Genomic DNA, 25,640 nt, shown 5'->3' on the forward strand with positions numbered 1-25,640 from the left:
TCCGTCATTAATCCCCGCTAATTCTGTCATTAATACCCGCTAATTCCCTCATTAATTCCCGCTAATTTCCTCATTAATTCCCGCTAATTCTGTCATTAATTCCCGCTAATTCCCTCATTAATTCCCGCTAATTCCCTCATTAATTCCCGCTAATTCCCTCCTTAATTCTCCCTAATTCCCTCATTAATCCCCGCTAATTCTGTCATTAATCCCCGCTAATTCCGTCATTAATTCCCGCTAATTCCCTCATTAATCCCCGCTAATTCCCTCCTTAATTCTCCCTAATTCCCTCATTAATTCCCGCTAATTCCCTCATTAGTTCCCGCTAATTCCCTCATTAATTCCCGCTAATTCCATCATTAATTCCCGCTAATTCCCTCATTAATCCCCGCTAATTCCCTCATTAATCCCCGCTAATTCCCTCATTAATTCCCGCTAATTCCCTCATTAATTCCGACTAATTCCCTCATTAATTCCCGCTAATTCCCTCCTTAATTCCCGCTAATTCCCTCATTAATTCCCGCTAATTCTGTCATTAATTCCCGCTAATTCCCTCATTAATTCCCGCTAATTCCCTCATTAATTCCCGCTAATTCTGTCATTAATCCCCGCTAATTCCCTCATTAATTCCCGCTAATTTCCTCATTAATTCCCGCTAATTCCGTCATTAATCCCCGCTAATTCCCTCATTAATTCCCGCTAATTCCCTCATTAATCCCCGCTAATTCCCTAATTAATCCCCGCTAATTCCCTCATTAATCCCCGCTAATTCCCTCATTAATCCCCGCCCTCCCCCCCCATCCCCGCTAATTACCGCCCCGCTAATCAGCGCTAATTGCCCCCGCAGGTCACGTGGCGGACGGGGGGGGAGGGGCGCCCATGGGCGGCGCCGAGGGGGGGGAGAGGGGGGAGGGGCGGGGGGGGGCGGGGCCGCGGCCGCCCCTCCCCCACCGCCCCCGCGGCGCGCGCTGCGGCCCCGCCCCCGCCCCGAGAGCCCCGAGAGCGACGGTGAGGGGGGGAGGGGGGGTTTGGGGTGAATTCCCGGGATTTTGGGACATCTGGGGGGATTTGGGGTGAATTCCCGGGATTTTGGGACATTTGGGGGGTTTGGGGTGAGTTCCCGGGATTTTGGGACATTTGGGGAGAATTCCCGGGATTTTGGGACATTTGGGGGGTTTGGGGAGAATTCCCGGGATTTTGGGACATTTGGGGGGTTTGGGGAGAATTCCCGGGATTTTGGGACATCTGGGGGGTTTGGGGTGAATTCCCGGGATTTTGGGACATCTGGGGGGTTTGGGGTGAATTCCGGGGATTTTGGGACATCTGGGGGGTTTGGGGAGAATTCCCGGGATTTTGGGACATTTGGGGGGTTTGGGGTGAATTCCCGGGATTTTGGGACATTTGGGGAGAATTCCCGGGATTTTGGGACATCTGGGGGGTTTGGGGTGAATTCCGGGGGTTTTGGGACATTTGGGGAGAATTCTGGGGGTTTTGGGACATTTGGGGGATTTGGGGAGAATTCCCGGGATTTTGGGACATTTGGGACATTTGGGGGATTTGGGGTGAATTCCGGGGGTTTTGGGACATTTGGGGGGTTTGGGGTGAATTCCCGGGATTTTGGGACATTTTGGGGAGAATTCCCGGGATTTTGGGACATCTGGGGCGAATTCCGGCAGTTTTGGGACATTTGGGGGGATTTGGGGAGAATTCCGGGAATTTTGGGACATTTGGGGCAAATTCTGGGGATTTTGGGACATTTGGGGTGAATTCCGGCAGTTTTGGGACATTTGGGGGGATTTGGGGAGAATTCCGGGAATTTTGGGAGATTTGGGGCGAATTCTGGGGATTTTGGGACATTTGGGGGCTTTGGGGGGGTTTTGGGGGATTTGGGCGAATTTTGGGGGTTTTGGGGGGATTTTGGGAAATTTTGGGTGAATTTTGGGACATTTTGGGGGCTTTGGGGGGAGTTTTTGGGGGATTTCGGGGAAAATTTGGAGGATTTTGGGAGGATTTGGGGGGATTTTGGGGGATTTTGGGACATTTTGGGTTAATTTTGGGTTAATTTCGGGCCGTTTTTGGGGGTTCATTTGGGTTAATTTTGGGTTCATTTCGGGCCGTTTTTGGGGGTTCATTTCGGGCTCATTTTGGGTTCATTTCGGGCCGTTTGGGGGGTTCATTTTGGGCTCATTTTGGGTTAATTTGGGTCCGTTTTGGGGGTTCATTTGGGTTAATTTTGGGTTAATTTGGGTCCGTTTTGGGTTCATTTTGGGTTAATTTTGGGTTAATTTGGGTCCGTTTTGGGTTCATTTTGGGTTAATTTTGGGTTAATTTGGGTCCGTTTTGGGGGTTCATTTTGGGTTAATTTTGGGTTAATTTGGGGCCGTTTTGGGGGTGAATTCGGGCTCATTTTGGGTTAATTTCGGGCCGTTTTGGGCTCATTTTGGGTTAATTTGGGGCCGTTTTGGGGGTTCATTTTGGGTTAATTTTGGGTTAATTTGGGGCCGTTTTGGGGTTCATTTTGGGCTCATTTTGGGTTAATTTGGGGCCGTTTTGGGGGTTCATTTTGGGTTAATTTTGGGTTAATTTGGGGCCGTTTTGGGTTAATTTTGGGTTAATTTTGGGTTAATTTGGGGCCGTTTTGGGGTTCCCTCCGCAGAGGCCCCGCCCGGCTCTGGCCCCGCCCCCCCGCTCAGGCCCCGCCCCCTCCAGCCGCTGCTGCAGCTCCGCGCGCGGCGGCGCCACCTGCAGGTGGGAGCCGGAATTGGGGAAAAAACCGGGAATTTGGGAAAAAACCCGGAATTTGGGAAAAAACGGAATTTGGGAAAAAATGGAATTTGGGAAAAAATGGAATTTGGGAAAAACTGGAATTTGGGAAAAACCGGAATTTGGGAAAAAAACGGAATTTGGGAAAAAACGGGAATTTGGGAAAAACCGGAATTTGGGAAAAACTGGAATTTGGGAAAAACCGGAATTTGGGAAAAAAACGGAATTTGGGAAAAAAACGGAATTTGGGAAAAATCCGAAATTTGGGAAAAAGCGTGAATTTGGGAAAAAAACGGAATTTGGGAAAAAACGGAATTTGGGAAAATCCGGAATTTGGGAAAAAACGGAATTTGGGAAAAAAACGGAATTTGGGAAAAAATGGAATTTGGGAAAAAAACGGAATTTGGGAAAAAACCGAAATTTGGAAAAAACGGAATTTGGGAAAAAAACGGAATTTGGGAAAATCCGGAATTTGGGAAAAAACGGAATTTGGGAAAAAAACGGAATTTGGGAAAAAAAACGGGAATTTGGGAAAAAACGGGAATTTGGGAAAAAACGGAATTTGGGAAAAACGGGAATTTGGGAAAAACTGGAATTTGGGATTGGGAACCCGGAATTTGGGATTGGGAACCCGGAATTTGGGAAAAAAACGGAATTTGGGAAAAAAACGGAATTTGGGAAAAAACCGGAATTTGGGAAAAAACGGAATTTGGGAAAAAAACGGGAATTTGGGAAAAAAACGGGAATTTGGGAAAAAACGGAATTTGGGAAAAAAACGGGAATTTGGGAAAAAACGGAATTTGGGAAAAAACGGAATTTGGGAAAAAACGGAATTTGGGAAAAAACGGAATTTGGGAAAAAACCGGAATTTGGGAAAAAACGGAATTTGGGAAAAAAAACGGAATTTGGGAAAAAAAACGGAATTTGGGAAAAACCGAAATTTGGGAAAAAAACAGAATTTGGGAAAAAACGGGAATTTGGGAAAAAATGGAATTTGGGAAAAAAACAGAATTTGGGAAAAAAAACGAAATTTGGGAAAAAACGGGAATTTGGGAAAAAACGGAATTTGGGAAAAACCGGGAATTTGGGAAAAAACGGAATTTGGGAAAAAAACGGAATTTGGGAAAAAAACCGGAATTTGGGAAAAAAACGGAATTTGGGAAAAAACGGAATTTGGGAAAAACCGGGAATTTGGGAAAAAATGGAATTTGGGAAAAAAACGGGAATTTGGGAAAAAACGGGAATTTGGGAAAAAACGGAATTTGGGAATGGGGACCCAAATTTGGGATGGGAACCTGAAATTTGGGAAAAAACCCGAAATTTGGGATTGGGGACACGGAGTTTGGCATTGGGAACACGAAATTTGGGATTGGGGACCAAAATTTGGAATTGGGGACCCGAAATTTGGGAATAGGGACACGAAATTTGGGGAAAAACCCAAAATTTGGGATTGGGGACACGAAATTGGGGATTGGGGACACGGAGTTTGGGGAAAAACCCGAAATATGGGAATGAGGACCCAAAATTTGGGATTGGGGACCCGAAATTTGGGAATGGGAACCCAAATTTGGGATGGGAACCTGAAATTTGGGAAAAAAACCTGAAATTTGGGAATGGGGACCCGGAATTTGGGATGGGGGATCTGAAATTTGGGATTGGGAACCTGAAATTTGTGATTGGGGACACGAAATTTGGGATGGGAACTCGAAATTTGGGAATGGGGACCAGAAATTTGGGAATGGGTCACGAAATTTGGGATTGGGAACCCAAAATTTGGGGAAAACCCCGAAATTTGGGATTGGGAACCCAGAATTTGGGGAAAACCCCGAAATTTGGGATTGGGGACCCAAAATTTGGGATTGGGGACCCAGAATTTGGGATGGGAACCCGAAATTTGGGGTGGGGGAGGAGAAATTCGGGAGAGGAACCCAAAATTTGGGATTACGAACGAAAAATTTGGGGTGGGGGAGGGGAATTTGGGGTGGGGAACCCCAAATTTGGGGTGGGGGAGGGGAAATTTGGGGTGGGGGAGGGGACTTTTGGGGTGGGGGAGGGGATTTGGGGTGGGGGAGGGGCGTGGCTCTGACCCCTCCCCCCCCAGGATTGGGGCCCCGCCCCGGCCGGGTGGGGGAGGGGCCGGGCCGGCGACGGGGGAGGGGCGGCGCCGCGGCTGCGCGTCGACTTCAAGGTGAGCCCCAAAACCTCCAAAATTCACCCCAAAACATCCCCAAAATTCACCCAAAACCTCCAAAATTCACCCCAAAATCCTCCCCAAAATTCACCCAAAACCCCCAAAATTCACCCAAAAACCTCCCGAAATTCACCCCAAAATCCTCCCGATATCACCCCAAAATCCTCCCAAAATTCACCCCAAAACCTCCCAAAATTCACCCCAAAACCTCCCGAAATTCACCCCAAAACCTCCCAAAAATTCACCCAAAACCTCCCAAAAATTCACCCAAAATCCTCCCCAAAATTCACCCAAAATCCTCCCCAAAATTCACCCAAAACCTCCCAAAATTCACCCAAAATCCTCCCCAAAATTCACCCAAAATCCTCCCCAAAATTCACCCAAAATCCTCCCCAAAATTCACCCCAAAACCTCCAAAATTCACCCCAAAATCCTCCCGATATCACCCCAAAATCCTCCCCAAAATTCACCCAAAATCCTCCCCAAAATTCACCCAAAACCTCCCAAAATTCACCCAAAATCCTCCCCAAAATTCACCCAAAATCCTCCCCAAAATTCACCCAAAATCCTCCCCAAAATTCACCCCAAAACCTCCCGAAATTCACCCCAAAACCTCCCAAAATTCACCCCAAAACATCCCAAAATTCACCCAAAACCTCCCAAAATTCACCCCAAAACCTCCAAAATTCACCCCAAAACCTCCCAAAATTCACCCCAAAACCTCCCGAAATTCACCCAAAACCTCCCCAAAATTCACCCAAAAACCTCCCCAAAATTCACCCAAAATCCTCCCCAAAATTCACCCAAAATCCTCCCCAAAATTCACCCAAAACCTCCCAAAATTCACCCCAAAATTGACCCAAAATCCTCCCCAAAATTCACCCCAAACCTCCCAAAATTCACCCAAAACATCCCAAAATTCACCCAAAAACCTCCCGAAATCGCCCCAAAATCCTCCCCAAAATTCACCCAAAACCTCCCAAAATTCACCCCAAAACCTCCAAAATTTACCCCAAAACCTCCCAAAATTCACCCAAAAACCTCCCCAAAATTCACCCAAAACATCCCAAAATTCACCCCAAAATTCGCCCAAAATTCACCCAAAATTCACCCAAAACATCCCAAAATTCACCCCAAAACCTCCCAAAATTCACCCAAAACCTCCAAAATTCACCCAAAACCTCCCAAAATTCACCCCAAAACCTCCAAAATTTACCCCAAAACCTCCCAAAATTCACCCAAAAACCTCCCCAAAATTCACCCAAAACATCCCAAAATTCACCCCAAAACCTCCCGAAATTCACCCCAAAACCTCCCCAAAATTCACCCCAAAACCTCCCCAAAATTCACCCAAAACCTCCCAAAATTCACCCAAAACCTCCCGAAATTCACCCAAAACCTCCAAAATTCACCCAAAAACCTCCCGAAATTCACCCAAAACCTCCCCAAAAATCCCTCAAAAATGACACGAAACCTCCCAAAAAATCCCCAAAAAAATTCCAAAAAAATTTCTCCCAATTCCACAAAATCCTCCCCAAAATTCCCCTTTCCCACCCCAAAAATGTCCCAAAAATTCCCCAAAATTCCCCCAAAAATCTCCAAAAAATTCCACAAAAATTCCTCAAAATCCCCCCAAAATTCCCCCAAAATTCCATAAAAATTCTCTCCAAATCTCCCCAAAATTGTCCCCAAAATTCCCTTAAAATCTGCCAAAAATTCCCCTTCCCCACCCCCAAAAATCTCCCAAAAATTCCTCAAAATTCTCCCCAAAAATTCCCCAAAAATTCCTCAAAATTCCTCAAAATTCCACAAAATTATCCCCAAAATTCCCTCAAAAATCCTCCAAAAATCCCCAAAAATTCTCCCCAAGACCCCCCAAAATATTCCCCAAAAAAAACCCCAAAATCCCCCAAAATTCCCAAAAATTCGCCCCAAAAATCACCCAAAATTTCCCCAAAATTTCTTCATTTCCCCCAAAATATTCCCAAAAATTTCCCAAAAAATCCCCTCAAAATTCCACAAATTTCCCCCAAAATTCCCCAATTTTCTGATTTTTGGGGCATTTATCCCAAATTTTGGCATTTTTGGGGTTTTTTTGGCTTTTTTTTTTTTTCACCCCAAAATTTGTTTTTTTTGGGGACCAAATTTTGGGGTTTTTGGGTTTTTTGGGGGTAAATTTTGGGGTAATTTTTGGGGCAATTTTGGGGGATTTTGGGGCAATTTTTGGGGCCTTTTTAGGGATTTTGGGGAGTTTTGTTTTTCCATTTTTGGGGCAATTTTTGGGGATTTTGGGCCCATTTTTGGAGATTTTTGGGGACCATTTTTGGGTAATTTTTGAGGTCATTTTTGGGGATTTTGGGGCCATTTTGGGGGATTTTTTTTGTCCTTTTTGGGTAATTTTAATTTTTTTTTATTCCTGACCCAAATTTTGGGTTTTTCTCCCCAAACGAGGATTTTGCCCTGGACCAATTTTGACTTTTAGGAAAATTTCCATCAAATTTTGGGTTTTTTTGTGGTTTTTTGCCATTTTTTGGGATTTTTTTTTCCATTTTTTTGGGGTTTTTTTGGGTGGATTTTTGGGCAATTTTAATTTTCTTTGTTCCTGACCCAAAATTTGAGTTTTTCTCCCCAAACGAGGATTCTACCCTGGACCAATTTTGACTTTTGGGAAAATTTCCATCAAATTTTGGTTTTTTGGTGTTTCTTTGCCATTTTTTGGGATTTTTTTGCCATTTTTTGGGGGGATTTTTGGGGTAATTTTAGTTTTTTTTATTTCTGACCCAAAATTTCATTTTTTCTCCCCAAACGAGGATTCCGCCCTGGACCAATTTTGACTTTTAGGAAAATTTCCATCAAATTTTGGTTTTTTTGGTGTTTTTTTGCCATTTTTTGGGGTTTTTTTGGGTGGATTTTTGGGTAATTTAAATTTTTTTTGTTCCTGACCCAAAATTTGGGTTTTTCTCCCCAAACGAGGATTCCGCTCTGGATCAATTTTGACTTTTAGGAAAATTTCCATCAAATTTTGGTTTTTTTGGTGGTTTTTTTGCCATTTTTTGGGATTTTTTTTCCATTTTTTTGGGGTTTTTTTTGGGGATTTGGGGTAATTTTAATTTTTTTTATTTCTGACCCAAAATTTGGGTTTTTCTCCCCAAACGAGGATTCCGCTCTGGATCAATTTTGACTTTCGGGAAAATTTCCATCAAATTTTGGTTTTTTTGGTGTTTTTTTGCCGTTTTTTGGGATTTTTTTTCCGGTTTTTTTGGGTTTTTTTGGGTGGATTTTTGGGTAATTTTAATTTTTTTTTTATTTCTGACCCAAAATTTCATTTTTTCTCCCCAAAGGAGGATTCTGCCCTGGACAACGTTTGGCTGATGGGGGGGCTCAGCATCCTCTCCTCGGTGCCGGTCTCCGCCCCCCTCGTGTGTCTGCTCTGCGCCAGCAAAGGCCTCCACCAGGTACCCAAAATTCCCAAAATTCCCCCAAATTCCCAGAAATCCAAAAAAATCCAAAAAATCCCCGAAATCCCAAAAAAAACCCCGCGAAAATCCGAAAATCCGCTGATTTTTGATGAATTTTTAATGGATTTTTAAACGGATTTTTGGTTTCGTTTTTTTAAAAGGATTTTGGCGCCCCAAAAATTCCCAAAAATTCCCAAAAAATCCTCGAAATTCCAAAAAAAAAAACCCCCAGTGAAAATCCGAAAAACCGCTGATTTTTTATTAATTCTTTACGGGTTTTTGGGGATTTTTTTTTTTATTTTTAAAGGGATTTGGGAGCCCCAAAAATTCCCAAAAAATCCAAAAAATCCCCGAAATCCCAAAAAATCCCCCGCAAAAATCCAAAAATCTGCTGAATTTTAATGAATTTTTTATGGGTTTTTGGGGATTTTTTTTTTTTTTATTTTTAAAGGGATTTGGGAACCCCAAAATTCCCCAAAATTTCCAAAATTCCCAAAAAAATCGAAAAAATCCGCAAAATCCCCCAAAAAACCCCATGAAAATCTGAGGGATTTTTGGGGAATTTTTTGGGGGATTTTTTGGGGGATTTTTTTGGGATTTTTTGGGGATTTTTTTTTATTTTTGAGGTTTCTTGGGGATTTTTTTAGGATGTTTTGGGATTTTTGGGTAATTATGGGGGGAATTTTTGGGGATTTTTTTTGGGATTTTTTTGGGAATTTTTTGGGGAGTTTTTTTGGGGGATTTTATGGAGATCTTGGTGGGATTTTTTTGGGATTTTTCAGGGATTTTTGGGTATTTTTTTGGGAATTGTTTTGGCTTTTTTTGGGGATTTTTTGGGAATTTTTTTGGATTTTTTGGGGCGCCGTGTCCCTCCCCAACCATTTTGGGGCCGTTTCGCTCGTTTTTATCGAGATTTTTTTGGGGTTTTTTAGGGATTTTTTGGGATTTTTTTGGAGACTTTTTTTGGATTTTTTGGGGGGATTTTTGGGGATTTTTTTTGATTTTTTGGGGGATTTTTTTGGGAATTTTTTTGGGGTTTTTTAGGGACTTTTTGGGATTTTTTTGGGAGACTTTTTTTTGGATTTTTGGGGGTTTTTTTGGGAATTTTTTTGGATTTTTTGGGTATTTTTTGGGGTTCTCTCACCTGTTGCAGCCGCTGCTGTTCCAGCCGTGCCCAGCAGGGGGCGCCGAGTCCCTCCCCACCCATTTTTAACATTTTTAACCGGATTTTTTTGGGGATTTTTTTGGGGTTTTTTTTGGGGGATTTTTAAAGAATTTTTGGGGTTTTTTTGGGATTTTTTTTGGGATTTTTTGGGGTTTTTTTATGGGATTTTTTGGGGTTTTTTATGGGATTTTTAAAGAATTTTTCGGGATTTTTTGGGGATTTTTTGGGGGGATTTTTTTGGGTTTTTTTTCTGGGGATTTTTAAAGAATTTTTGGGGTTTTTTTGGGATTTTTTTTTGGGATTTTTTTGGGTATTTTTTGTTGTTCTCTCACCTGTTGCAGCCGCTGCTGTTCCAGCCGTGCCCAGCAGGGGGCGCCACGTCCCTCCCCACCCATTTTTAACGATTTTAACCGGATTTTTTGGGGATTTTTTTGGGGATTTTTTTGGGGTTTTTTTTGGGGTTTTTTTTGGGATTTTTACAGAATTTTTGGGATTTTTTTGGGAATTTTTTTGGATGTTTTTGGGACTTTTTGGGGTTCTCTCACCTGTTGCAGCCGCTGCTGTTCCAGCCGTGCCCAGCAGGGGGCGCCAAGTCCCTTCTCACCCATTTTTAACCAGATTTTTTTGGGGATTTTTTGGGGATTTTTTTGGGGATTTTTTTGGGATTTTTTTGGGAATTTCGGGACTTTTCCCGGCTCTCCCTTCTCTCACCTGCCCTGTGCCCGCAGCTGGTGCTGTGCCAGGTGTACCCAGCAGGGGGCGCCGCGTCCCTTCTGACCCATTTTTAACCAGATTTTTTTGGGGATTTTTTTGGGGATTTTTTTTGGGATTTTTTTTGGGATTTTTTTGGGGATTTGGGGACTTTTCCCGGCTCTCCCTTCTCTCACCTGCCCTGTGCCCGCAGCTGGTGCTGTGCCAGGTGTGCTGCCAGCCCTTCCACAGCTTCTGCCTGGGCGCGGGGGAGGCGCCGGGGCCGGGCCAGGCCGGGGCCTGGAGCTGCCGGCGCTGCCGCAGCTGCGGCGTCTGCGCCAGGAGGGGGCGCCCCGGCAAGGTGGGCACCGGGGGGCACCTGGGGGGGAAAATGCACCTGGGGGGGTGAAAAATACACCTGGGGGGGGAAAAACACACCTGGGGGCACCTGGGGGGACAAAAAACACACCTGGGGGTACCTGGGGGGGGAAAAAACACACCTGGGGGGGGGAAAAACACACCTGGGGGGGGAAAAAAACACACCTGGGGACACCTGGGGGGATAAAAATCACACCTGGGGGGGGAAAAACACACCTGGGGGGGGTAAAACACACCTGGGGGTACCTGGGGGGGGAAAAAACACACCTGGGGGGGAAAAAACACACCTGGGGGCGGAAAAACACACCTGGGGGGGTAAAAAACACACCTGGGGGGGGGAAAAACACACCTGGGGGTACCTGGGGGTACCTGGGGGGGTAAAAAACACACCTGGGGGGGTGAAAAATACACCTGGGGGGGAAAAAACACACCTGGGGGGGAAAAACACACCTGGGGGGGAAAAACACACCTGGGGGGGAAAAAACACACCTGGGGGCAGCTCTGAGCTCCTCTTATGGGATTTTGGGTAATTTTGGGGTGATTTGGGGTGATTTTTGGGGTGATTTTGGGGTAATTTTGGGTTGATTTGGGGAAATTTTTGAGGTGATTTTTGGGGTGATTTTGGATGAATTTTTGGATAAAATTTGGGCTGATTTTGGGGGGTTTTGGCGTGATTTTTGGGGTGATTTTGGGGTGATTTTGGATAAATTTTTGGGGCAGTTTTGGATAAATTTTGGGGTGATTTTGGGGTGATTTTTTTGGGGTGATTTTGGGGGATTTTAGTGTGATTTTTGGGGTGATTTTGGGGCGGTTTTGGCTAAATGTTGGGCTGATTTTGGGGCGATTTTGGATCGATTTTGGGCTGATTTTGGGGGGTTTTGGTGTGATTTTTGGGGTGATTTTGGGGTGATTTTGGATAAATTTTTGGGGCAGTTTTGGATAAAATTTGGGCTGATTTTGGGGGGTTTTGGTGTGATTTTTGGGGTGATTTTGGGGTGATTAGGGATGAATTTTTGGGGCGATTTTGGATCGATTTTGGGCTGATTTTGGGGTGATTTTTGGGGCGGTTTTGGATCGATTTTGAGCTGATTTTGGGGTGTTTTTTGGGGCGGTTTTGGATAAATTTTGGGCTGATTTTGGGGTGATTTTTGGGGCGATTTTGGATCGATTTTGGGCTGATTTTGGGGTGTTTTTTGGGGCGATTTTGGATTGATTTTGGGGTGATTTTTGGGGTGGTTTTGGATCGATTTTGGGCTGATTTTGGGCTGATTTTTGGGGCGATTTTGGATCGATTTTGAGCTGATTTTGGGGTGTTTTTTGGGGCGGTTTTGGATCGATTTTGGGCTGATTTTGGGGTGTTTTTTGGGGCGGTTTTGGATCGATTTTGGGCTGATTTTGGGGGGTTTTGTTGTGATTTTGGGGTGATTATGGATGAATTTTTGGGGCAGTTTTGGCTAAATGTTGGGCTGATTTTGGGGTGATTTTGGATCGATTTTGGGCTGATTTTGGGGTGTTTTTTGGGGCGGTTTTGGATCGATTTTGGGCTGATTTTGGGGTGATTTTTGATAAATTTTGGGCTGATTTTGGGGCGTTTTGGGTCCAGCCCCTCCTCGAGTGCTGCCGCTGCCGTCGCTGCTTCCACCCCACCTGCCTGGGGCCGGGGGCGCCGCCCCGAGCCCCGCCCGGAGCCTGGGTGAGAAATTTGGGGCGATTTCGGGCGATTTCAGGAAAATTCGGGGGGTTTGGGGCGATTCGGGGAAAATTCGGGGGGTTTGGGGGGGGATTGGGCGGGATTTGGGGGGATTTTTGGGAGATTTGAGGGGATTTGGGGGGGATTCGGGGAAAATTCGGGGGATTTGGGGGAAATTTGGGGGGATTTTGGGGCGATTTGGGGAAAATTTGGGGATTTTGGGGGGGTTTGGGGGAAATTTGAGGGGATTTGGGGGGGATTGGGGGAAAATTCGGGGGGTTTGGGGGAAATTTTGAGGGATTTGGGGAAAATTCAGGGATTTGGGAGGATTTGGGGGAAATTTGGGGGGATTTGGGGAAAATTTGGGGGTTTGGGGGAAATTTGGGGGGATTTCGGGGAGATTTGGGGGGATTTGGGGAAAATTTGGGGATTTTGGGGGGTTTGGGGGAAATCTGGGGGGATTTTGGGGAATTTGGGGGGATTTTTAGGAAATTTGGGGGGATTTTGGGGCAGATATGGGGGGATTTTGGGAAAATTTGGGGAGTTTGGGGGAACTTTGGGGGGATTTTGGGGGAATTTGGGGGAAATTTGGGGGGATTTTTGGGAAGTTTGGGGGGATTGGGGGAAAATTTGAGGATTTGGGGGAATTTTGGGGGATTTTGAGGCAGATTTGGGGGGATTTTGGGAAAATTCGGGAATTGTTGTGGGGTTTGGGGGAAATTTGGGGGATTTTGTGGAAATTTCGGGGGATTTTGGAAAAATTTTGGGATTTTTGGAGATTTGGGGGGATTGGGGAATTTTGGGGGGATTTTTGTGACATTTTGGGAAATTTGGGGGAGTTTTGAGGAAATTCGGGGATTTTGGGGGAAATTTGGGGGGATTTGGGGAGAATTTGGGGATTTTTGGGGATTTGGGGGAAATTTGGGTGGATTTTGGGGGATTTTGGGGCAGATTTGGGGGATTTGGGGAAAATTTGGGGATTTTGGGAAATTTTGGGAGAATTTGGGATTTTGGGCGATTTAGGGGAGATTTGGAGATTTTTGGAGGCAGATTTTGGGAAAATTTGGGGGATTTTGGGGAGGAAATTTGGGGGTTTTGGGAGGAAATTTGGGATTTTTTTGGGGGGGATATTTTGGATTTTTGGGGGATTTTTTGGGGAGGAATTTTGGGATTTTTTGGGGAGGAATTTTGGGATTTTTTGTGGGGGTTTTGGCGCGATTTTGGGGCGGTTTTGGGGGGGAAATCTCAACTTTGGGGGTTTTTTTGGGGTCTCCAGGTGTGCTGGGGCTGCCGGAGCTGCGGGACCCCCGAGGGGGGGGAGGGGCGGGACCCCCCCGAGACAGGTGAGGGGGGGAGGGGAGGGGAGGGGGGATTTGGGGGGATTTTGGGGGATTTGGGGGAATTTTGGGGTGATTTGGGGAAATTTTGGGGATTTTTGGGGGGATTTGGGGAAATTTTTGGGATTTTTGGGGGGATTTGGTGGAATTTTCGGGCATTTTGGGAGATTTTGGGGAGATTTAGGGGATATTGGGGGATTTGGGGGAATTTTAGGAGATTCTTGGGGGGATTTGGGGGAAATTTTGGGGGGATTGGGGAGGTTTTTAAGGGAATTTTGGAGATTTTGGGGGGATTTTGGAATTTTTTGGATTTCTGGGGATTTTTTGGGGGAAACTTGAGAGGATTTGGGGGGATTTTGGGAGGGACTTGGGGAGGTTTGGGGGAATTTTGGGAGATTTTGGGGGCGTTTTGGGGGAATTTGGGGTGATTTGGGGAGATTTTGGGGTGATTTGGGGAGTTTAAGGGGGGATTTGGGGAGATTTTGGGGGATTTGGGGAAATTGGGGGAAATTTTGGGGGTTTTTAGAGAAATTTTGGGGGGATTTTGAGAAATTTTGGGGGGAATTTTGGGGCAATTTGGGGTTTTTTTTCCCAAGGCGACATTCCTGATTATTTTTGGGTTAAATTTGGGATATTTTGGGGTTCCCGCAGAGGAGGGGGAGGGGCTGAGCCCCCCCAAAACCCCAGAGGAGCCCCCGGAGGGGGGGGAGGGGCCGGAGCCCCCCCCCGGCAGCCCCCCAGGTGAGGGGGGGGGTCCCCAAAATTTGGGCGGGTCGGGAACCCCGAAATCCTCCCAGGCACCCCAAAATCCCCCCAGGGACCCCAAAATCCAACCCAGGGACCCCAAAATCCCCCCAGGGACCCCAAAATCCAACCCAGGGACCCCAAAATCCCCCCAGGAACCCCAAAATTCACTCTGGAAACCCCAAAATCCTCCCAGGGACCCCAAAATCCTCCCAGGGACCCCAAAATCCAACCCAGGGACCCCAAAATCCCCCCAGGGACCCCAAAATCCAACCCAGGGACCCCAAAATCCCCCCAGGAACCCCAAAATTCACTCTGGAAACCCCAAAATCCCCCCAGGGACCCCAAAATCCTCCCAGGGACCCCAAAATCCTCCCAGGGACCCCAAAATCCAACCCAGGGACCCCAAAATCCTCCCAGGGACCCCAAAATCCTCCCAGGGACCCCAAAATTCACCCTCCAGTGTACCTGGCCCCGCCCCTCACTGGCCCCGCCCCTTTCCAGGTGTCTCTGGCCCCGCCCCTCACAGGCCCCGCCCCTTTCCAGGTGTCTCTGGCCCCGCCCCTTTCCAGGTGTCTCTGGCCCCGCCCCTCACTGGCCCCGCCCCTTTCCAGGTGTCTCTGGCCCCGCCCCTCACAGGCCCCGCCCCTTTCCAGGTGTCCCTGGCCCCGCCCCTTTCCAGGTGTCCCTGGCCCCGCCCCTTTCCAGGTGTCTCTGGCCCCGCCCCTCACTGGCCCCGCCCCTTTCCAGGTGTCTCTGGCCCCGCCCCTCACTGGCCCCGCCCCTTTCCAGGTGTCTCTGGCCCCGCCCCTTTCCAGGTGTCCCTGGCCCCGCCCCTTTCCAGGTGTCTCTGGCCCCGCCCCTCACTGGCCCCGCCCCTTTCCAGGTGTCTCTGGCCCCGCCCCTCACTGGCCCCGCCCCTTTCCAGGTGTCTCTGGCCCCGCCCCTTTCCAGGTGTCCCTGGCCCCGCCCCTCACTGGCCCCGCCCCTTTTCAGGTGTCTCTGGCCCCGCCCTCGGGGCGGTGCTCCAGGCCCTGCTGAGCTCCGCCCACGGCCCCGCCCTCAGCACCTGCGCCCAGGTGAGCACAGGGCACACCTGCGTGGGCGTGGTCACCCGGGAGGGGGCGTGGTCACATCTAAATGGGCGTGGTCACCCGGGAGGGGGCGTGGCCACACCAGGAGGGGGCGTGGCCACATTTTAAATGGGCGTGGCCACACATGGAGGGGGCGTGGTTACATTAAAGTGGGCGTGGTCACCCCGGGAGGGGGCGTGGTCACCGGGGAGGGGGCGTGGCCACATTTAAATGGGCGTGGTCACCCAGGAGGGGGCGTGGCCACTCGAAAGGGGGCGTGGCTATACATGAAGGGGGCGTGGTCAACTCTAAATGGGCGTGGTCACCCGCGAGGGGGCGTGGCCACACCGGGAGGGGCGTGGCCAATCCTGGGTGGGCGTGGCCACCTGTGGCGCCATTTTGGGGTCTCACCTGAGCCCCTCCCCAATTTTTGGGGTCTCACCTGAGCCCCCTCCCCCAAATTTTGGGGTCCCCCTTGAGCCCTTCCTCCAAATTTTCGGGTCCCCAATTTTTGGGATCCCCAAATTTTGGGGTCTCCCCTGACCACTCCCCCAATTTTTGGGGTCTCCCCTGACCACTCCCCCAATTTTTGGGGTCTCACCTGAGACCCACCCCCAAATTTTGGGGTCTCCAAATTCTTGGGGTCCTTAATTTTTGGGGTCCCCAAATTTTGGAGTGTCCCCTGACCACTCCCCCAATTTTTTTTGTCTCCCCTAAACCCCACCCCCAATTTTGGGGTCGCCAAATTTTGGGGGCCCCGAATTTTTGGGTCCCCAATTTTTGGGATCCCCAAATTTTTGGGATCCCCAAATTCTGGGGTCCCCAATTTTTGGGGTCCCCAATTTTTGAGATCTCCACTGAGCCCCTTCTTCAATTTTTGGGGTCCCCAATTTTTGGGGTCCCCAATTTTCTGGGTCCCCAATTTTTGGGATCCCCAAATTCGGGGTCCCCAATTTTTGGGGTCCCCCAAATTTTGGGGTCTCCTCTGACCACTTCCCCAATTTTTGGGGTCTCACCTGAGCTCCTTCTCTAATTTTTGGGGTCCCCCAGTTTTTGGGTCCCCAATTTTTGGGTCCCCAATTTTTGGGATCCCCAAATTCGGTCTCCCCAAATTTTGGGGTCCCCAAATGTTGGGGTGCCCACTGAGCCCTCCCCTATTTTGGGGTCTCATTTGAGCCCCTTCTCCAATTTTTGGGTCCCCAAATTCGGGGTCCCGAGTTTTTGGGTCCCCAAATTTTTGGGGTCCCTAAATTTTGGGGTCCCCGCTGAGCCCTCCCCGGTTTTGGGGTCCCCAGTGCCCCCTCGGGGGTCCCCAATTTTTGGGGTCTCCCAATTTTTGGGGTCCCCAAATTCGGGGTCCCCCATTTTTGGGGTCTCCCAATTTTTGGGATCTCCCAATTTTTGCGTCCCCAATTTTTGGGTCCCCAAATTTTGGGGTCCCCAAATTTTGGGGTCCCCGCTGAGCCCTGCCCGGTTTTGGGGTCCCAGTGCCCCCCCGGGGGTCCCCAATTTTTGGGATCTCCCAATTTTTGGGATCTCCCAATTTTTGGGGTCTCCCAATTTTTGGGTCCCCAATTTTTGGGTCCCCAATTTTTGGGGTCTCCCAATTTTTGGGTCCCCAATTTTTGGGTCCCCAATTTTTGGGATCTCCCAATTTTTGGGGTCCCCAATTTTTGGGGTCTCCCAATTTTTTGGGATCCCCAAATTTTTGGGTCTCTCAATTTTTGGGTCCCTGAATTTTCGGGGTCCCCAATTTTTGGGTCCCCAATTTTTGGGGTCTCCCAATTTTTGGGTCCCCAATTTTTGGGTCCCCAATTTTTGGGATCTCCCAATTTTTGGGATCTCCCAATTTTTGGGGTCTCCCAATTTTTGGGGTCCCCAAATTTTGGGGTCCCCGCTGAGCCCTGCCCTGTTTTGGGGTCCCCAGTGCCCCCCCGGGGGTCCCCAATTTTTGGGATCTCCCAATTTTTGGGTCCCTGAATTTTTGGGTCTCCCAATTTTTGGGTCCCTGAATTTTCGGGGTCCCCAATTTTTGGGTCCCCAAATTTTTGGGGTCTCCCCAAATTCGGGGTCCCCGCTGAGCCCTGCCCGGTTTTGGGGTCCCCAGTGCCCCCCGGGGGTCCCCAATTTTTGGGGTCTCCCAATTTTTGGGATCTCCCAATTTTTGGGGTCTCCCAATTTTTGGGTCCCCAATTTTTGGGGTCTCCCAATTTTTGGGTCCCCAATTTTGGGGTCTCCCAATTTTTGGGTCTCCCAATTTTTGGGTCCCCAATTTTTGGGGTCTCCCAATTTTTTGGGATCCCCAAATTTTTGGGTCTCTCAATTTTTGGGTCCCTGAATTTTCGGGGTCCCCAATTTTTGGGGTCCCCAAATTTCGGGGTCCCCGCTGAGCCCTGCCCTGTTTTGGGGTCCCCAGTGCCCCCCCGGGGGTCCCCAATTTTTGGGATCTCCCAAATTTTGGGATCCCCAAATTTTTGGGTCTCTCAATTTTTGGGTCCCTGAATTTTCGGGGTCCCCAATTTTTGGGTCCCCAAATTTTTGGGGTCTCCCCAAATTCGGGGTCCACGCTGAGCCCTGCCCAGTTTTGGGGTCCCAGTGCCCCCCCGGGGGTCCCCAATTTTTGGGATCTCCCAATTTTTGGGGTCCCCAAATTCGGGGTCCCCCATTTTTGGGGTCTCCCAATTTTTGGGATCTCCCAATTTTTGCGTCCCCAATTTTTGGGTCCCCAATTTTTGGGTCCCCAATTTTTGGGGTCTCCCAATTTTTGGGTCCCCAATTTTTGGGGTCTCCCAATTTTTGGGTCCCCAATTTTTGGGGTCTCCCAATTTTTTGGGATCCCCAAATTTTTGGGTCTCTCAATTTTTGGGTCCCTGAATTTTCGGGGTCCCCAATTTTTGGGGTCCCCAAATTTCGGGGTCCCCGCTGAGCCCTGCCCGGTTTTGGGGTCCCCAGTGCCCCCCCGGGGGTCCCCGCGCCCACCCCGGGCCCTGCGACCTCGGCGCCGTCGCTCGGCTGGCGGAGGGAGGAGCCTACAGATCCCTGGTGAGAATTCCCGAAAAACGGGAAATCCGGGAATGTCGGGGGGGGAAATCACGGAAAAACGGGAAATTTGGGAATTATGGGGGGGGGAAATCCCGGAAAAACGGGAAATTTGGGAATTATGGGGGGGGGAAATCCCGGAAAAACGGGAAATTTGGGAATTATGGGGGGGGAAATCCTGGAAAAATGGGAAATTTGGGAATTTTGGTGGGGAGGAAATCCCGAAAAAATGGGTAATTTGGGAATTTTGGTGGGGGAAATCCCCAAAAAATGGGAAATTTGGGAATTTTGGGGAGGACATCCCGAAAATCAGGGAAATTTAGGAATTTTGGGGGGGGAAATCCCGAAAATCAGGGAAATTTGGGAATTTTGGGGGGGGAATCCTGAAAATCCAGGAAATTTGGGAAAAAGGGGGAAGAAAGCCTGAAAATTGGGGAGATTTGGGAATTTTGGGGGGAATCCCAAAAATCCGGGAAATTCGGGAATTTCAGGGGGGAAATTCTGAAAATCTGGGAAATTTTGGAATTTTGGGGGGAGTAATCCAGGAAATCTGGGAGTTTCGGGGGGGAAGTCCAGAAAAATCCAGAGAGAAAAATCACAAAAAATTAGGGGGAAAAAAAAAAAAAAAACGGGGGAAAATCCCGAAAACTTAGGGGGGAAATCCTGAAAAATCGAGGGAAAATCCGGGAATTTTGAGGGGGAAAAAACCTGAAAAAACAGGGGAAAAAACACCAAAAAATGGGGGGAAAACCAGAAAAATTCTGGGGAAAATGGGAAAAAAATGGGGAAAAAAAAATCCCCAAAAATCAGGGGAAAATCCAGGAATTTTGGGGGGAAAAAAAATCCTGAAAAATTGGGGAAAAAATCCAGGAATTTTGGGGGTGAAAAATCCTGGAAAATCGGGGGAGAAATCCCGAAAAATCGGGGGAAAATCCCAAAAAAGCAAGGGAAATTTGGGAATTTCGGGGGGTCAAAACCCCCCAAAAAATCGGGGGAAAATCCGAGAATTTTGGGGGGAAAATCCCGGAAAAGGGGGCCGGGGTCCCAAATTTTGTGGTCCCGATTTGGGTCCGGGGTCCTGAATTTGGGGTTCCGAATTTGGGGTCTCAATTTGGGTCTGGGGTCTCATTTTGGGTCTGGGGTCCCAAGTTTGGGTCTGGGGTCCCAATTTGGGTCTGGGGTCCCATTTTAGGGTCCCAATTTGGGTCTGGGGTCCCGAATTTCAGGGTCCCAATTTGGGTCTGGGGTCTCATTTTGGGTCTGGGGTCCCAATTTGGGGTCCCATTTCGGGGTCCCATTTTGGGTCTGGGGTCTCCCAGCAGGAATTCTCGCGCGACGTCGCCGCCGTTCTGCTGCGGGGGGGGAGGGGCGGCCCAGGCCCCGCCCCCGAGTCAGGCCCCGCCCCCGAGTCAGGCCACGCCCCCGAGTCAGGCCACGCCCACCAGCCTGGCCACGCCCACCAGCCTGACCACGCCCACCAGCCTGACCACGCCCCCGGGCCTGGCCACGCCCCCGAGTCAGGCCACGCCCACCAGCCTGACCCCGCCCTCGATCTTGGCCACGCCCACGGCTCAGGCCACGCCCCCGAATCAGACCACGCCCCCGAGCCCGGCCACGCCCCCAGCTCTGGCCCCGCCCCCAGCGCGCGGGAGCTGTTCCTGAAGGTGGGGGAGGGGGAAAAATGGGAAAGGGGGAGGGGCAAAAATGGGGGAGGGGCGAAAATGGGGGAGGGGCAAAAATGGGGGAGGGGCAAAAATGGAAAGGGGTAAAAATGGGGGAGGGACGAAAATGGGGGGAGGGGGTCTCAAAAATGGGGTGGGGGAGGGGGAAAAATGGGGAGGGGGAAAAAAGGGAGGGGCAGAAATGGGGGAGGGGTCTGAAAATTTGGAAGGGGGGGAAAATGGGGGAATTTTAAAATTTGGGGAGGGGGAGGGGAAAAAAATTTGGGAAGGGGGTGGGGCAAAAATGGGGGAGGGGGAAAAATTGGGGAGGGGGAGGGGTTGAAATTGGGGGAGGGGCAAAAATTGGGAATGGGGAGGGGCCCAAAATTGGGGAGGGGAATTTTGGGTGGGGGAGGGGATTTTGGGGTGGGGGAGGGGAATTTGGGGTGGGGGAGGGGATTTGGGGGTGGGGAGGGGAATTTGGGGTGGGGGAGGGGAATTTGGGGTGGGGGAGGGGATTTGGGGGTGGGGAGGGGATTTTGGGGGTGGGGGGAGGGGATTTTGGGGTGGGGGAGGGGATTTTGGGGGGGGGAGGGGATTTTGGGGTGGGGGAGGGGCAGCCCCGCCCTCACCCCGCCCCTCCCCCCAGCTGATGGGCGGAGCCTTCCCCTGGTTCGACGCCCGAGACCCCAAAATTTGGAGCCCCCCCGAGACCCCCGAGTGAGTGTGGGGGAGGGGCGGGGGGAATTTTGGGGGGTCCCGGGCGGATTTTGGGTGGATTTTGGTGAATTTTGGGTTTATTTTGGGTGGATTTTGGGGTGGATTTTGGATGACTTTTGGGCTGGATTTTTGGTGGATTTTGGGGTGGATTTGGGTGAATTTCAGGTGGATTTTGGGTGGATTTTGGGTGTATTTTGGGAGAATTTTGGGTGGATTTTGGGAGGATTTTGGCATGAATTTTGGATGAATTTTGGGTGGATTTGGGGTGAATTTTCGGTGGATGTTGGGTGAATTTCGGATGGATTTTGGATTAATTTTGGGTGGATTTTGGGTGTATTTTGGGGTGGATTTTGGGGTGGATTTTCAGAGACTTTTGGGTGGGTTTTGGGAGGATTTTGGCGTGAATTTTGGGTGAATTTGGGGTGGATTTGAGGTGGATTTCGGGTGGATTTTGGGTGAATTTGGGGTGAATTTCGGGTGCATTTTGGGTGAATTTGGGGTGATTTTGGGGTGAATTTGAGGTGGAGTTCGGGTGAATTTTGGGTGAATTTTGGGTGGATTTGGGGTGAATTTTGGGTGGATGTTGGGTGAATTTCGGGTGGATTTGAGGTGGATTTTGTGTAGATTTTGGGAGAATTTTGGGTGAATGTTGGGTGACTTTTGGGGTGAATTTTGGGTGAATTTGGGGTGATTTTGGGGTGGATTTTGGGTGGATTTCGGGTGAATTTGGGGTGAATTTGGGGTGATTTTGGGTGCTGCCCACGCCCTCCCAGCCCGGCCCCGCCCCTGCCCGTGGAGCCGCCCTCCAGTGACCACACCTACGCCAGGTGGCGCCAGGAGCCGGCCCCGCCCCCAGCAGGTGAGGCCACGCCCACTCTGGTCAGGCCACGCCCACCCGGGTCAGACCACGCCCCCTCCGGCCTAAGCCACGCCCACCCCGAGTCCAGCTGTGCCAAGCCACGCCCCCTTTGAGCTCACCTGTGCTAAAGCCACGCCCACTCCGAGCCAAGCCACGCCCCCTTTACGACAAGCCACACCCACCCTGAGCTAACTTGATGAAGCCACGCCCACTCCGAGCCAAAGCCACGCCCCCGCCAAGCCACGCCCACTCGGGCCAGGCCACGCCCACTGAGTTAAGCCATGCCCATTCTGGGTTAAGCCACGCCCACCCTGAGCTCACATGCGCTAAGCCACGCCCCCTCGCACCAAGCCACGCCCCCTTCTCACCAAGCCACGCCCCTCCTCGCCAAGACACGCCCTCCTCACCAAGCCACGCCCCCTCATCACCAAGCCACGCCCCTCGCACCAAGCCACGCCCCCTCCTCGCCAAGCCACGCCCCCTCGCCCCAGCCACGCCCCCTCCTCGCCAAGCCACGCCCCTCCTCGCCAAGCCACGCCCCTCGCACCAAGCCACGCCCCTCCTCACCAAGCCACGCCCCCTCCTCGCCAAGCCACGCCCCTCCTCGCCAAGCCACGCCCCTCCTCACCAAGCCACGCTCCCTCATCACCAAGCCACGCCCCCTCGCGCCAAGCCACGCCCCCTCCTTGCCTAAGCCACGCCCCTCCTCACCAAGCCACGCCCCCTCATCACCAAGCCACGCCCCCTCATCACCAAGCCACGCCCCTCGCACCAAGCCACGCCCCTCCTCACCAAGCCACGCCCCCTCCTCACCAAGCCACGCCCCCTCATCACCAAGCCACGCCCCTCGCACCAAGCCACGCCCCCTCCTCACCAAGCCACGCCCCTCCTCACCAAGCCACGCCCCCTCCTCACCAAGCCACGCCCCTCCTCACCAAGCCACGCCCCTCCTCACCAAGCCACGCCCCTCCTCACCAAGCCACGCCCCTCCTCACCAAGCCACGCTCCCTCATCACCAAGCCACGCCCCCTCGTGACAAGCCACGCCCCCTCCTTGCCTAAGCCACGCCCCCTCATCAACAAGCCACGCCCCCTCTCGCCAAGCCACGCCCCCTCCTCACCAAGCCACGCCCCTCTACGCTAAGCCACGCCCCTCCTCGCCAAGCCACGCCCCCCGCGCCAAGCCACGCTTCCTCCTCACCAAGCCACGCCCCCTTTGAGCCAAGCCACACCCCTCCTCACCAAGCCACGCCTCCTCGCGCCAAGCCACGCCCCTCCTGACCAAGCCACGCCCACTCGTCACCAAGCCACGCCCTCTTTGAGCCAAGCCACGCCCCCTCCTCACCAAGCCACGCCCCCTCCTCACCAAGCCACGCCCCCCGGGCGCCCTGTGGGCGTGTCCCGCGCTGACCCCGCCCCTCCGGCCCCGCCCAGGTGAGGAGGGGGCGGAGCCGGCGCTGCCGGGCGGGGGCGGGGCGGACGAGCGGCAGTGCGCGCTGTGCCTGCGGCGGGGGGACGCACCTGCGCAGGTGAGGCGGGGGAGGGGCTGGGGAGGGGGAGGGGTCTGACAGGTAAAGGGGGAGGGGCTCAGGGGAGGGGGAGGGGCTGGGGGGTCAGGCAGGTAAAGGGGGAGGGGCTGGGGGCGTGGGGGAGGGGCTGGGGGGGCAGGCAGGTAAAGGGGGAGGGGCTCAGGGGATGGGGGAGGGGCTCAGGGGAGGGGATGGGCTGGGGAGGGGGAGGGGTTTGACAGGTAAAGGGGGAGGGGCTGGAAGGGTGGGGGAGGGGCTGAGGGGTCAGACAGGTAAAGGGGGAGGGGCTCTGGTAAAGGGGGAGGGGCTTAGGGGAGGGGGGAGGGGCGCAGGTGAAGGGGGAATTTTGGGGTTTTTTTGGGGATTTTTGGGGGGTTTTCTGTATTTTTGGGGGGATTTTTTTGGGTTTTTTTGTGTATTGTTGGGGGGGTTTTTTTGGGGTTTTTTTGTGTTATTTTGGGGGGATTTTTTTTGCACTTCTGGGGGAATTTTTTGGGGTTTTTTGGGTATTTTTGGCCATTTTCGGCCGGATTTTATTTGGGTTTTATTTTTTGGGGGGCTGTTTATTTTTAGGAGGAGGGGTCCCCAAATTTGGGGAGGGCTCCCAAATTTTGGGGAGGGCTCCCTAATTTGGGGAGGGGTCCCAAATGACAAGGGACCATTTTTGGGTGTTTTTTTGGGGCCAAAACTCCCAATTTTGCTCATTTTTTGGGCCCGTTTTTGGCCATTTTCGGCCAGATTTTTTTGGAATTTTTTTTGGGAATTTTTTTTGGGGGGATCCCAAATTTGGGGAGGGGTCCCTAATTTGGGGAGGGGTCCCAAATGACAAGGGACCATTTTCGGGTGTTTCTTTGGGGCCAAAAATCCTCATTTTGCTCATTCCAGCCCCATTTTAACGCTAAAATTTGGCTTTTTTGGCCATTTTTGGCCGGATTTTTTGGGATTTTTTTGGGTTTGGTCCCAAATTTGGGGAGGGGTCCCTAAATTTGGGGACGGGTCCCAAATGACAAGGGACCGTTTTCGGGTGTTTTTTTGGGGCCAAAAATCCCCATTTTGCTCATTCCAGCCCCATTTTAACGCTAAAATTTGGAATTTTTGAGGCCGTTTTTGGCCATTTTTGGGGGGAATTTTTGGGGTTTTTTGAGTATTTTTGGCCATTTTCAGCCGAATTTTTTTTGGGTTTTTTTTGGGGAATTTTTTTTGGGGGGGGGTCCCAAATTTGGGGAGGGGTCCCAAATGACAAGGGACTATTTTTGGGTGTTTTTTTGGGGCCAAAACTCCCAATCTTGCTCATTTTTTGGGCCCGTTTTTGGCCATTTTCAGCCGGATTTTTTTGGGGTTTTTTTTGGGAATTTTTTTGGGGGTTGGTCCCAAATTTGGGGACGGGTCCCTAAATTTGGGGAGGGGTCCCAAAAGACAAGGGACCATTTTTGGGTGTTTTTTTGGGGCCAAAACTCCCAATTTTGCTCATTCCAGCCCCATTTTAACGCTAAAATTTGGCTTTTTTGGCCATTTTTGGCCGGATTTTTTTGGAGTTTTTTTGGGAATTTTTTTGGGGGGATCCCAAATTTGGGGAGGGGTCCCTAAATTTGGGGAGGGGTCCCTAAATTTGGGGAGGGGTCCCAAATGACAAGGGCCCGTTTTCAGGTGTTTTTTTGGGGCCAAAACTCCCCATTTTGCTCATTCCAGCCCCATTTTAACGCTAAAATTTGCAATTTTTGGGCCCGTTTTTGGCCATTTTCGGCCGGTTTTTTTTGGAATTTTTTTTGGGAATTTTTTTGGGGGAGGTCCCAAATTTGGGGAGGGGTCCCTAAATTTGGGGGGGGTCCCAAATGACAAGGGACCGTTTTCAGGTGTTTTTTTGGGGCCAAAACTCCCCATTTTGCTCATTCCAGCCCCATTTTAACGCTAAAATTTGGAATTTTTGAGGGCGTTTTTGGCCATTTTTGGGGGGATTTTTTGGGGTTTTTTGAGTATTTTTGGCCATTTTCGGCCAAATTTTTTTGGGGTTTTTTTTGGGGAAATTTTTTTGGGGGGGGTCCCAAATTTGGGGAGGGGTCCCAAATGACAAGGTACCATTTTTGGGTGTTTTTTTGGGGCCAAAACTCCCCATTTTGCTCATTCCAGCCCCATTTTAACGCTAAAATTTGGCTTTTTTGGCCATTTTTGGCCGGATTTTTTTGGGGAATTTTTTTGGGGGTTGGTCCCAAATTTGGGGAGGGGTCCCTAAATTTGGGGAGGGGTCCCAAATGACAAGGGACCGTTTTCGGGTGTTTCTTTGGGGCCAAAAATCCTCATTTTGCTCATTCCAGCCCCATTTTAACGCTAAAATTTGGAATTTTTG

General features: G+C 50.3%; 1 protein-coding gene across 1 annotated transcript in view; it reads left to right on the forward strand.

Moving 5' to 3' along the window:
• KMT2B (lysine methyltransferase 2B) overlaps positions 1-25,640 on the forward strand; it is a 74,781-nt gene that overhangs the window by 18,084 nt on the left and 31,057 nt on the right. Inside the window, exons 8-20 of the mRNA XM_085564554.1 lie at positions 2,657-2,748; positions 4,865-4,951; positions 8,296-8,409; positions 10,482-10,628; positions 12,249-12,338; positions 13,612-13,678; positions 14,324-14,413; positions 15,413-15,495; positions 18,442-18,531; positions 19,848-20,192; positions 20,839-20,909; positions 21,683-21,768; positions 23,202-23,296. Coding sequence (XP_085420680.1) covers positions 2,657-2,748; positions 4,865-4,951; positions 8,296-8,409; positions 10,482-10,628; positions 12,249-12,338; positions 13,612-13,678; positions 14,324-14,413; positions 15,413-15,495; positions 18,442-18,531; positions 19,848-20,192; positions 20,839-20,909; positions 21,683-21,768; positions 23,202-23,296 — 1,457 coding nt within the window. The remainder of the gene's footprint in view (positions 1-2,656; positions 2,749-4,864; positions 4,952-8,295; positions 8,410-10,481; positions 10,629-12,248; positions 12,339-13,611; positions 13,679-14,323; positions 14,414-15,412; positions 15,496-18,441; positions 18,532-19,847; positions 20,193-20,838; positions 20,910-21,682; positions 21,769-23,201; positions 23,297-25,640) is intronic.

The sequence above is a fragment of the Lonchura striata genome, chromosome 33, assembly GCF_050655825.1.
Source record: "Lonchura striata isolate lonStrDom1 chromosome 33, ASM5065582v1, whole genome shotgun sequence".
Taxonomy (NCBI): Eukaryota; Metazoa; Chordata; class Aves; order Passeriformes; family Estrildidae; genus Lonchura; species Lonchura striata.